This window comes from Apis florea, unplaced genomic scaffold, assembly GCF_048593485.1.
Source record: "Apis florea isolate Af1SG1 unplaced genomic scaffold, ASM4859348v1 contig_2350_pilon, whole genome shotgun sequence".
In the NCBI taxonomy this organism is placed as follows: Eukaryota; Metazoa; Arthropoda; class Insecta; order Hymenoptera; family Apidae; genus Apis; species Apis florea.
This window is the reverse complement of record NW_028256565.1, coordinates 5,724,904-5,738,200: the sequence shown is the minus strand read 5'-3', so window position 1 is coordinate 5,738,200 and position 13,297 is coordinate 5,724,904. Positions and strand designations below refer to the sequence as shown.

The window sequence follows — 13,297 nt, the reverse complement described above, 5'->3', positions numbered from 1 at the left end:
ATATATTTCGAATGGCTGGTTCAACCCTGTCATTTATCTAGGCCACAAATTAACACGAGCAAGCATAACCGTAACGCCAGGTTAAACGCACCTTTTCCTCGGGCCCTGGAATTAGAGAATCCCAACCCCTAATTTCAATCATCCTCGAAACCGAACTCGAAAAGGAAAGACCCTCCCGTTCTCGAATCCTTTAAATCATAGCGTTCGATATTTTTCACAAAAACGCACTTTTCTCATTTTGTATGTTTTACACGTATCCGATTGGAAATTCAGCTGAATTTAATCGATCCGTACGACTAGATCGTTATTCGTTATACCGTGGATCAGACACACGAAGGAGGAGGATACCTAATATCGGCGCGCCTGGTCCACCGGTCTCCCAAGCAATTTTCTGCTTTTCAAGAATATAATTTTCGCCGGGGGATGGTCGCTATATTTCCGTAGATAAGACTGTAGCTCCGCCGGATCCGGCGGCCGCCCAGCCGAGACCCTACTCTCTCGTGTGAAATTACTTCGCTCCGCGGCTTACTCTTATCCCCCGGTGCCACCCTTTCTTACCGTGTATCCTCATTCAGCCGGGGATCTCCTCTGGAAATAAAGTAGATACCTTTCCTATTTTCGCATCCGGAAAATTGCAATACCTCCGCTACGAGACTCGCCCCCTTGTCCTCCTTATAAATCAGCCTCGCGGTCTCCTCTCGCGTTAATCGCGTGTCGCCTTCGATCATTTTCTCTTCTCATCCTTCCTCCTGATTGCCTAATGCGTAATTTCTCTTGAAAAAAAAAAAAAAAAAAAGAAAAAGAAAAATACGATTTTGCTACGCACGAATCGAAAGATTACTCTTAGAGTGGAAAACAGCTCGAAATGGAATACGAACGATAATTTCGTATTTCATTTTTTCTTTTTTTTTTCGTACGTGTCAAAATATCATGTTCGAGAGAAATTTAGAAATGTTCGTTTTTTCTATCACGTGCAAAAAAATTAAAAAAAAAAAAAAAAAAAGGGAAAAAAAACCGTTTCCCCACTTCGCGAGTATTAATCGGGGACAATTTAATCGTGAAATATACGGGATACCTGTATCCGTTGTTTCAGTATATCTGTCGTATCCAACGTTACCGCCCCGAGGATTCGTTCGATACATTCCGGTAGGCGGTGAATCCGTTTGAGCGAGTACCGGCTCTTAACGCAACAAGCTCTCCTCGCGCGTTTATCTAATTATTATAATTGCGCGATTATTCTTGGCCGGAGGAGAGGCACGGCAGGGGTGAGATCGCATGTGCCGGGCCCATGTGCAAAAAAGAAACGAAACGAGTAACGGGATATATATGGAGCAGCACGCGATAGAATCTCCCCGAGTTCGAAGTCGTGATGCGAACGATCACGAATTCTTCGCCCTCTTTGTGCATCGGCCCTCGCTGCATTCTTTCCACGCGCGCACGCCGCTCTCTGTCTCCTCGTAATAACTATCCCTTTCGACAATTTTTATACACACGAATTTATTTCTCCTTCTACCGAGAATTTTCTCTCTCTCTCTCTCTCTCTTTCGCTCGCTCGCACACAAGAATTTCCTTCTTCCTTCCACTCGTGTTGCGCAGAAATATTTATGCATTTCATTAAACCTCTCTCTCTCTCGGAGGTGATTCGACTCGTTTCTGATATCGTTCACATTGACACGATGCAAATCCCGTATACACCCCGGTACCACCGTTGGTCGCGCCGATCACGCGACCGCGTGCTTGTTCTCCCTCGCATACGTAGGAGAGAGAATGAGAAAAAAAAAAAAGAAGAAGAAGAAGAAGAAAGGAGGGGGGGAAAAAAAAGGAAAAGAACCGGTCGAGGGGGTAATTTTGCTTGATACGAGGTTGTATGGAGAGAGTGATTAACGGTGAAATCGATTTTTTTCTTTGCTTCAGGTAAATGGTGTCCGCGTAGGGAATGGAGTTCGCCGCCGGACGCGCAACGAGCGGCGAGCGATGCGCGTCGTGGCGTTCTTTACTCTTCCGTCTTCCTCGGTAGCCCCGGTAAGTCTCTACCTAAACTTCTCACTCTTCTCTCTCTAAAAACTTTTCTCTTCAAACCCTTCCATCGGAACATCTCCAACCGAAATACTCGGCTCGTACTCTTTTTTTCTTAACCTTTCCCCGATGCTCGAGTAGAATTGTGATTTTTCTCCTTAACCCCTAACCCTTTCTGCTTAACTCTTGATAACTCAACTCTAATTCTGTTCGCGATCTCGCGAACTTCTTCTGCGAATCCACGCTCTTGCTACGACGAGATTCAACGGAGAATCGGAAGAATCTCTAATCCCGTGGATCCGGCGGAATCCGATTTTTATAACGCAAAAATTCGTTTCTCCTCGTCTGCTTCGAAGAAAATTCGCGCCTGTTTTTCCGCAAAATTTCACGAAGGCCGGGTAGAAACGGAGAAACGTGTGCAGACGGTTGGTCGAGCGCGGTGAAACACGCGCGGTATACACGGCCTCCTCGGTGGGAGGAGCGCAATCGTTCGCGGCATAAACAAGTTTTAATCGTGCCTCGGGCATTCGCCGCGTTGAATAAATATTGATATCGGGTGACGCGACGGCCAATCAGAATCGGGGCTTATAAAGCAAGCCGCTTACACCTCCGCCTGTCTATCGCGCCGCGGCGCGTACACGCGTTCTCCCCCATGTTCCCATCTCGACGTGTTACAACATCGCTGCTTATCTCCGATATTCTCGGCCGCGAAATATCCGGAGAGGAAAAAAAAGGAGAAGAAAGAAGGAAAGAAAAATTGGCCGGGGACAAGAGGCGATGGTGGGACTCGTTCGTTGATTATCCCCACGTTCGCTGCACAACGAATATATTGGCATAAATCATTCGATTTTAGAGAAATGGAAATCTGAATATTTATAACAACGCACGAGAGTATATAACGCTGTATTAAAATTTCAAATTGAAAAATTTCACGTTTCTATCGGTATATATATATATATACAGGAAAAAAGAAAAAAGAAACGTTTATTTCCAAAAAAAAAACTACTCAAAAATCGGATCAACTTCGTTATTAAAACCGATCGTATTTTCGAACATACGATCACATTTTGTCAAAAACACCGCTTATACATATATACTGGATAAAATTCAAAAAAAGTGAGATTCGAAAAACTCGAATCGAAAACAGTGGCTCGTGTAAACGTGCGCGTTAGCCTCGTTAGCCTCGTTTGCCACCGGTGGCCGCGATCTCTCGGTGGCGCGATGATGTCGAGCATCGATACCTATCGATACACACGTCCGATTCCCGCGGAAACGATCGGCGCGAGCTGTCCATCCGTACGATTTCTCCTTTAATTAAATTACGCGGCCGCCAAGGAGGGCCCCGATAAGTGGGGAGGGGGGAAGGGACGTAAATCACTTTCAGTCGATAACTAATCGAACGATTCGAAACCGGGAGACGTCCGCTCCGTCGTGGAAGACGTCGGGGAGTAGTATCGCGCATGCGCTCTCTTTCGCTTCCCTCTCCCCTCTCCCCTCCCCTCCCCCCTGTCTCGCGCGCGCGTTCCTCTTTATCTCGCCGGCCCTCTCTTCCTCTTCGTCCGAAGGAGCGCGGAGAGAATATGAGCGAATGAGCCGGGGAGAAGCTTGGCGGAGTTGGCGCGACGACGGGGAGGAACGCGGAGTGAGGGAAGCCGGGGAGGGTGGACGGGTGCGGGAGGGGCAACGGCGGAGGGAAAAGGACGGAGGGAAGAGTCCGGGTGGACGAGGGAGACGGACAGAGGGCAGGCGAAAGAGGCGAGAGAGAGAGAGAGAGAGAGAGAGGGAGAGGGCCGCGAGGCGTCTCCATGGCAACGAGGCGAGGCGGGAATGCGACGGTAACCATGGCAGCCGCGGGTTCCTCTCTCGGACCGACCTGTCTGTCCCTCTTTCTGCTCCCTCGTCCTCCTCCTCCTCCTCCTCCTCTTCCTCCTCGTGTTCGCCTCGCTCTTCGTACGAGCGGACCTCTTCTTTTCGCCCACGGATTCGGAGCCACGACGGATCCGCAGCGAAGAGAGAGAGAGAAGAAGGTGGAGCGCGCACACAAACTCCGCTCGTGGACCTCGGGATACGCGGTTCTCTCTCTCCGAGAAAGCTTCTGCGCTTCCTTTTTGCTCTTTTCCTGCGTCCACGATCTTTCTCCCCCTCCCCCTCCCCCTCCCCCCCACCTTTTTCTCTCGCGACGACAATCGCGGCGATAGCAATGGCACACACTCGTTTTATCGTTATATCGTACCGGATAAACCGAGATATCGACTCGTGGTGGATAAATATATAGGAGGGGGGAGGAGGGAAGGGGGACGTGATCGAGGTTTAATCGTAATTACTGCGTGTGAACTGCGCCGACTTTGAATATATACACGGGGGTAGGAGGAGGGGTAGGGGGAGGGAAGTTTGATGGACGGGTGGTGGAGAACGGGTCGGGTAAAAAGCCGGTTTAAATAATAGTATAGGTTGTTGGTAATCAAACAGCGTGCGGGGAGAAAGAAGGAAAGGTGGATTTAGTTCACCCAGTTTGCGATATTCCATTTTTCGCTCGCTCGAGGCACGGTCGATTGATGAAAGTACAAAGGTTAAGAATGATTATTCCGCGTTTCTCTCTCCCCGTCTCTCCCGTACCGGGTAACCCGGTATCCATTCGTTAAAACGTCAGCCTGTTCCGCGGCGCGGGTGCGTTAATATTGTCGTTTAAAAAGCGTTACGGGGCGCTCGCATTAATTAATCGAAATACGGAAACGGGGGATAAATTTTATCTCGGCCGCGCAGCTCGACTGTTAATAATGAATCGTTAATGCTAATTTTTGATTTATGCGTTCATAATCTTTCCCTCCCCACCCCGCTCGGGGAAGGGTCTCGCTGCGCGGGTAGATCGCGCTGGACCGCGCACGGTTTTTGAACGCGGCCGATACCGGTGACTGAATTAAACGACCGAGCGGAAGCGCGGGATAAATTTTGTTGCAGGATGCAACCGGTTATTAATAATGACTATTTCCTAGCAGCTCGTTAATAGAACCGCCGCCAACGATTGCAATTTACGCCCTCCCCCCTCCTTTCCCTTCACACCCACCTTTTCACCGAAATTTCGAAATTTTCTATAATTTCCTCGATCACCCTTTGTTCGCGTTCGAAACGCGAATTTCTGAGAATTTCTCCATCTTTCCACACGAACCGAGCATTCGAAACTAATGGAAACGTTCCCGGTAAATTCGCGCGAAAGCCTCGGTTCCCCGCACTTTGAATTTCCACACTTGGAGCGAAGACGAAGAGCGTGGACAGCCGTTGAAAAACCACCGTGATGGCGGTGCGTGCGCGCGCTTAAACGCACGTAGTTTAAAAGCCATCGACATTCTTCGACACGGAAACGTGGCTCGCCGTTCAACCAGAGTAGAAGAGGGAGAAAGATCGGAGACGCGGGGAGCGAAAACTCCGCGAAAGCTGATTATGTATGACTGGCGAGGAATAGCGCGGGATTCCAGGCGTCGCTTAACTCCCGATACGCCGACCATTTCGCGGACGAGAATCGAGTTTCTTCACCGACGACAGCATTAGCGCGTCCACGTTATCCTCAGCTATATATTTTCGTCGGCCAATCCATTACCAGCCGGCACGTTCCCCGTCTAAGACGCGCCGACGTCTCTGTTATTTTCAGTTTCGTTCAAATCGCGTCCGTCTTCGAATTCGAAACTATTTTCTCTCCCCGTTAGATCCGAAATTTTCGCGACACGTCTCCCAATCGACGCGCGAATCGAATGACTGACTCGGCGTCGACCGCGCCGAGCACACGAGTAGGGGGGATTAACGCGCGCCAAAACAAAACTCGTTTCGTGCCTCGTTCTTACTTTTGTTTCCTCCCATTTCTCGGAAATTTCTCGCTTCGTAACATCGACGAATTCCTCGTTTATTTTGTTTATATCGATAGACGTAACGACTCTTCGATACGACACATCGAGTTTCGAATCGTTCTTTTTTTAAAGAATAGATCTAAATTTCGACGAACGACACGAACGCGAGAAATATTCTTCTTTTTCTTTTTCTTTTTCTTTTTTTTTTTTCTCTCCATTCGTTCACCGTTAAGCAGCACGAGAAAAGCCGTTTATCGCGACGATATTGGTTATATATATTCGAACTGGGTCGCCGAAAAATTTAAGCGACGGCTAAATCGAATACCCTTCCGAAATAAATATAGCCATGGAGAAAGAAACGTTGGAACCGCCCCCCACACGGTGGAATTTCGGTGTCAGCGTGCGAGCGGATAAATTACGACGCGGCCTCGTACGACAAATTCGTCGAGATTCCGTCGAAAACCTACTTGACCGTTCGCTCACCGCAGATCTCGTTACCGTTCTTGTCCCGGGGTGGGTTGTCGGTCGAGAGAGAAAGATATAAAAGGGCGGAAGGGTGAATCGGGAATTCTCTCTGTTTGGTTTTTCGTGAATCGCATCAATCCCCTCGCCGCGGAGGCGCGGTGCTAACCCGGGCCAACCCTCTCCTCCTTCGCCACCCTGAAACCCATCCTGCACACGGCACAGTGTGCTCCCTTTTCCGGCGAGTGTAGCGTAATGTAAGGGTTGCGCCCGCGTCGACGGTGTTTCGGGGGGGAGGGTGAGAGAGAGTTTAAAACCCCTCGGGGCTTGAGGTCCAGGCCGGTTAGATTTATCGGATGTTTTGGTTGGCGGCCATTGTTAGCCGCCCTCGCTCCACTCTCTTTCCCTCTTTCAACGTTCTCTACGACCAGTGGCGTAGAGTCGATTCCAATAACTCCTCGTTTTTTTCTCTATTCCTTTCCTTCCTTTTGCCACTCGAGGGGCTGCCTTCGTCGAACCGAAGGGAGGGGGGCGGATATCGAAATTTTGCGAGATAGCAAAGACGTTTAAGAATTCGTCTCGTCTCTTTCGATCCGCGTTTATCTCCCTTCGGATCACATCTCGTCCGTTCTTCTTCTCCTTATTCTTATTTTCGATCGAATTACATTTTCAAAATCTAGAAGGGGAGGAGAAATTTTGTATTATAGAGATACGGAAAAATCTCGGATTGTTACGCTATTGTTCCGTGTCTCCAGCGCGAATAACTCGTCCCGGTTCGAGCCGATTCTCCCGTTAACGCGGATCTCCGTCAACCCCTCCGCCTATTGTGCACCACGGTGGTTTGAACGATGTTCGGGCTCACGGTCCACGACCCTTCGGTCCAACCCCTCGTACCAACCGCACTCCTCTTTACCCATTCTAACCGGTACATCGCGATCCGCCCGAGAAAATCGTGGAACGCTGTCTCGCTCGGTGATCGATGCGGTCTTATAATTAGCTCGCCTTAAAAGCTCTCTCTCTCTCTCTTTCTCTCCGTTCTAATTGCAGCCTCTCCCTTTGTACCACCATCACCGCTCTCGAACTCTGTGAAATATCCGTGAGGCCATCCCTCGAATTTCTCCAACTTCATCGACGTCCGATTGAAACGTTAAACACCGTCGTCGTCGTTGTTCCATCGCCTTCGTGAATTCATCATCCATTCCCTCCGTCATTCTCGCGAGAGAGAAGTTACAGCGAGGAGGAGCACAATAGCCGGGCATTCGTGGCGAAGAAACGAGAGAAAGAGAGGAAAGGAGAGAGAGAGAGAGGTTCCTTCGGTGCGGCCGCACAGGGCCACCTCGTGTTCTTCGATTAGCAGGAGACCGACCCGACCATGACCTCTCTCCTCTCCTCTCCTCGTCCGCTGCGTGCCATAGGTGGAGAAGATTCTCCGGCTCTTTCATTCTCTCCCTCTCTCTCCCCCTCTCTCTCTCTCTCTCTCTCTCTCTCTCTCTCTCTTTCTCTCCCCCCCGTTCCCTTTCCGTTTCTCTCGTGCTCCATCTCGCGGCACTGATTGGACGATCCATCACCGGTGCCTCCTCTCTCGCTCCTTCTCGCTCCCCGTCTCCTTCTTACCCTCGCGCCTCGACCCTTACTCGCAAGTTTCCTCTGGAACCATTCTTACGGAGGAACCGGACACACGTTCATGAGCGTATATATGTACGTATATACGTACATACGTACGTACATAGGCGAATACATAAGGTAGCGAGAGGTATTCGCGGAATAACAGTGTCTCGGTATATGAGAATCGCTTGGTCCAATGTATTTCACTTTTGTGCTCTTGTTTCGTGGAATTTTTCCCTTTTCCAGCGAATTCCTCGCGATTTTGCAGGGAATCTCTTCTCGCGATGTTAATCGCAAAGTTATTGCTCCTTTTCTCTTTTTTCTTAAAACGCTTCTTACGACACGGAACGAATTCAAAATTCACTGGTTTCGTCCACGAGTTTCGAAAGGAAAACTGTTAATTGATGCGTATTTGTAATATCGAGTCCGCGTTTCGTTCGTGATTACATATTCGCAAAATTTAATCGGTCAAAAATAAATAAGAAGAGAAACAGAATCGCGCGGATGTTGTTGTCAGGATTAATTTATAAATTGTAGATCGCGGTTGTAGATCTCTCGAGGAGGAAAAGATCGTTCCTTTCAATTATTCCGTTGGACGTGATATCGGCTCGATGTATTTACGATTGCAAGCCGGCCGCCCGTGTGTACGCTCGATCGTACACACGCGGTCACTCGGCAACAGGAATACAGGCGACTCGCATACCGGCGACCATCGCCTAGAGGGTCGGCCATTCTTGCGAGAGGGTGGGAGAGGGTAATTGGTTCCCATGGAGGCAGAAAACGCCTCGCTCGAAAACGTCGTCCCGCTCGAAACTGCACGAGGCCGTGAGTTGGAACACCACCACTGGGCAGCGAAACGAAGATACGCGTACATACGCGTTCTTATTACCGTTCAAGAATGAAAATTTCCCTCTGAAAATCATCGTGGAATACGGAATCGAAATCCCTTTATCCTTTTCTCGTCGATAGGAGGATAACGAGAACCCTTCCGGTTACGGTCGGCGAAAAGAAAGAGGCGAAACGGTAGAAGAAACGGACCGAGATAGAGGGAAGTGGAAATAGAGGTGGATCGGTGGAGAGCGTGGTTGGGGAACAATCGAGAACGTCACGTGACGATACGCCGCGGTGGCCGAAAGAAGAGGGAGCAGGGAGAGGAAGTAAGGGAACGAAGAAGGAAGGCGACAGGCCGATAAACGTGATACACGTCCGCGGGGATATAGTATGCACAGGCGTGCCGCGCGCTATCCACGCTCCGTATTCATTAGTTCCTTACTCAAAGGCACGGAAATAGTTCCGGAGTTGCGGGAGGCACAAAGCACAAAGCTCTGTCGCTGAACAATGAGAGATAGCGGGAGGGGGAGGAGGGTGAGCGAGAGAGGAGAGGTGGAGTCGTGTACACGTAACGGCCGAGGAGGGAAGAAAAGAGGAGGAGAAGAAGAGGAGTGCAGATTTCATGAAGTCGAAATATAGGCACAATGGTTTAGCCCGGCGCGAGAGTTGCTTGCACCCGTTTCCTCTCTTTCGTTTCCCTCCCGCTATCTACCTTGTTTCTTCCGCCCCTCCCTGCAATATTCATACGCGTTGAATATATTAATGCGCCGAGAGATATGTAAACCGTGTGTGACTGGGAATCGCGCGAGCTCTCCTCGCTGGAAGTAAGCTCGGTGGGAGGTGTGGCGGGGTGTGCAATATTAGTGAAATGTGTCTCGGAGCCCATGTGCGACTCCGATATTAAACAGCAACCGTCGTTGCATCTGCGTTTCCCGTCTACGTCCATACGTGTTTCCACGTATCGCGCCCTCTCTCCCCCCTTCCTCTTCCCTCGCAGCCGTTATCGACTGCCTCCTCGAGTCGCGGTCTTTATTCTCACGATTTCGTGAGAGGAACGTCTCGAGGAGTCGCGACGCAAATATATTCGAGATACTTTCTCGAAATATGAAAATCCAGGCGGTTCGTGGTTCGTCGTATTCGTCGAAACTCGTAACTGTTTCTTGTTGTCGCGTCATCTGGGGATAACGGCTAATGGTTAATCCTCTCTCTCTCGCGCGATCAGATCGTTTTTTTTTTTTTTCGAGAAGTGATCCTTTTTCCCGCAACGTGCGGCGAACACGATTCTTCTATCGATTGTTCCGGTAGGAAAGCAGTTTTAAAAAATTCTTCTGCCGGAAATGGTCCGTTTCTCGCACATCTCGGGAGAAGCATCGTGCGCGCGCCAAAGGACAAAGGAAACATGGTGGAATAATTAAAACGCGGAATTTACGAAGGGACCGAGAGAGCGGAGTCTGCCGGCTGCGTCATCGGGCGACAAAGAAACGGGAGAGGGCAGAGAGCGTAGCGTAGGGAAGGGAAGAGCACGCCGGGAAAATATACACGGAGAAGCGAAGAGACAAAACGGAGAGGGAAAAAAGAGAGAGAGAGAGAGAGAGAGAGAGAGGAAGAGAAAAAAGAAAGGAAGAAAAAAATTGTGGAAGAGACGAATATAGCTTGAAAGTGTGCTAGCTAGGAGGGTGAGTGGAGGCTATATGGAATAGAGAAACGTGGGAGGGAAGGGTGGTTTCTCGATGTAGCACGGTACAGCGCGGTACAATCGGTGGTACCGGCACATGGGCACACGCCAACTTTCTCTCTCTCTCTCTCTCTCTCTTCCTCCGTCTCTTACCCCTTCGTCTTCTCTCCGCTTCGCTCTCTTTCTCTGCCTCCACCTCCAACATCCACATCCACCTCGAACGTGCCCCTGCACGGAGTTCTCTCCCAACCTACGGCCCAGCCCCGGCAGCGGCAGCAGCAGCAGCACCCAACCCAGACCCTAGGGCTGTCAAACGCAGGCCGAATCTTCTTCTGCTCGTGACAGCCTGGAAATGAAGAGAGTGCCCCCGCGTGGCGTATCCTACCCGCTTTCCTATGTACGTTAACGCGCGTCCTAGGAATGTACGTTCCGTTCTCACACGCGTGTCCACGTTATCCCTTTAACGTATACGTGGGCCAGGGCCTGTGTGACGAGCACGAGTTCAACCGGAGGTCGCTGCCTCCTGTCTCTCCCTCTCTCTTTCGTTTCGCCCTTGTTCTTTCATTACTCCCTCCTCCCGTGTCTCCCTTTTAATTTTGTCTGCGTCTGGATAGATTCATTCTTTTTTTTCCTCTCTCTCTCTCTCTCTCTCTCTCTCTTTCTTCCCTCGCTAATTCGTCCGTAATTGTTCTCTCTGTCGATTGGAGTTCGCAAAATTGCTCGACAAAGGTGGATCGACTTTTTCTCCATTTTTCTGTATTTTTTTTTTTCTCTCCTCCTTCTGTCTTGCTCGAAGAGCTAAAGAGGACGGAATTATAATCCGATTGTTGATATATATTCGAACGGGATTTTCGTATTTTTATATACTAGCAACAGAGTCGTTCGCACGATCGAATACACCTTCGAACGAACCGAACTCGTCGTTACCCGTTATTATTACGGATTGCAGTTTGCATTTTTTTTTTTTTTTCAAAAATTCGAGCGGCTCGAAACGCTCTCTTGGGATACTCTTTAAAGGATGACTAAAGAGGGGATCGGAGGGATTCTGCCCACCGATTACGAAGCGCTTTTCGAGCGCGATCATTAGCGCAATTATTATTGTGTCGGAGCACAATGCGCGCACCGGCGTCCCCGACTACAATGGGAGCCTACGAAGGTGAAGAGGCGAAGTGGATGGAGAGGGCGGTAGACCGTGGTGGAAACAACGGGGCACGGTAAATTCTTCAGACTTTAACGCGAAAATAGAGCGAAAGTTTCGCGCAACCTTTCGGGAATGGGGGAGGGAGAGCACTGCCGAGCTCTCCTGTCACTCCATCTTTCGGATAATTAACAACGGGTTCGACCCCCTTTCGAGGAAAGTTCGTTTCTGCAAAAGTCGTTGATAAACTTTGCGTTCCCACCGTATCATCCTCTCGCGACAGGAACGATATCGTTACATGGAACGCCTTCGCGATTCCCCATCTATGCCGACTCGAAAGGAATTCTCGCTCGTATCCTTGAAACAGCTGGCAACAGACAGGAACAATGTTTTCGAGAAGTGCCTGCAGGTACCTTCGGCGTGTACGTATAACTTGACCCTTCTGCGTCGAATAGTCATCCGAGTATATTTCTTCGACGTTTCGCCGTGGTAAGTACGTTCGATGCTCATTGCTAAAGGGATACTGGCGGAAAGAAGGTAGGAGGGGGGAGGGGAGGGGTATATCTATTAGAACGTAGCCGCCACGATGCGTTTACATCGTCGGACACAGGAGAAGGTTGGCGTATACCTCATCCGATATTGCCGGTACGTTCACCGTGTTATTACAGAGTTACATTCCATCGTACACGGAATCCGTCGCGTTCGATCCACGAGTACAATGATCTTCCTTGTTCCCGCTTCTCTCTCTCTCTCTTTTTTCCATCGTATCGTGGCCATTCGACGTCGCGAATACCTTCTCTTCGTCGGGCAACACGTCGAATTCTCGGCGACACAACTCGGGGTCCGCGTATTCTCTCGTATGTTCGTTCCTTGGAAAAAAATGTTATCGATGGTCGTCGCTCCTTTCGCGAGATAACGGTCCACACTTTCCGTCCGTTTTATCATTGTTTTATTACGCGTACGATATATGCCTCGCCCACGTCGATATAAATCGAATTTCGTATTAGAAAGAACGTTCATCGTAACTTTCAATTCGTATACAGGTGAGGATCCTTTTTCTCTTATCACACACGCTTTTCCTCTGCTTTCTTGTCGTTTCAACGTGGATTCTTTTCTTCTTCCGTAATTGAGACCACCGGATCCTCCCTCTTCATCCCCGGGACAAGGGACCAGAGACGAGAGAGAGAAAGAGAGAAAGAGAGAGAGAGAGAGAGAGAGAGAGAGGGCCAGCACAAATTATTATGCCAGGCCAGATGGGTCTCTTCCTTCTCCTCTTATCTCCACGCCGACGTGTTTCTCACCCCGCCCTATTAGTTGCCCGTGTCCCGAGGATCCATACGACCGGTGCCCGTTTTTTCTGCGGTGTCCCTCGTGGCCTGCGACACGGCTCGTCGCGCGACCGACCCGAAAGGTTCAACCGGCTCCTCTCTCCCTCCCTCTTCCTCCCTCTCTCTCTCTCTCTCCTACGGGTGAAATACTGCGACTCGATTTCAACACCTTGGCGTCGTTAATTAGCCGGAGCCACTCGACTTTTATTCCGGCAGCATCCTCGCCCGTTTAATTACAACCGGCGTCTACTCGGCACCCCGGAGGGGGTGCCAGAGGGTGAAAGAGGTTGAGCGCGTGTGCTACACGCTCCACAACTACCTGCCGGACGTGACACCGACCGAGGTCTCGCGACTAACACGCGCTCCGACCACGTATCGACACTGGTATCGCCGGCTATCAGTG

General features: G+C 49.9%; 1 protein-coding gene across 5 annotated transcripts in view; it reads left to right on the top strand.

The window, feature by feature from the left end:
- Positions 1 to 13,297, top strand: part of hth (Meis homeobox homothorax) — a 479,196-nt gene that overhangs the window by 282,584 nt on the left and 183,315 nt on the right. For 4 of the 5 annotated variants that reach the window (XM_086904801.1, XM_086904799.1, XM_012490499.3 and 1 more), the window contains one exon: positions 1,915 to 2,022. The exons of the other annotated variant lie outside the window; for it this stretch is intronic. In XM_086904801.1, coding sequence (XP_086760927.1) covers positions 1,915 to 2,022 — 108 coding nt within the window. The remainder of the gene's footprint in view (positions 1 to 1,914; positions 2,023 to 13,297) is intronic. 5 annotated transcript variants of the gene reach the window in all.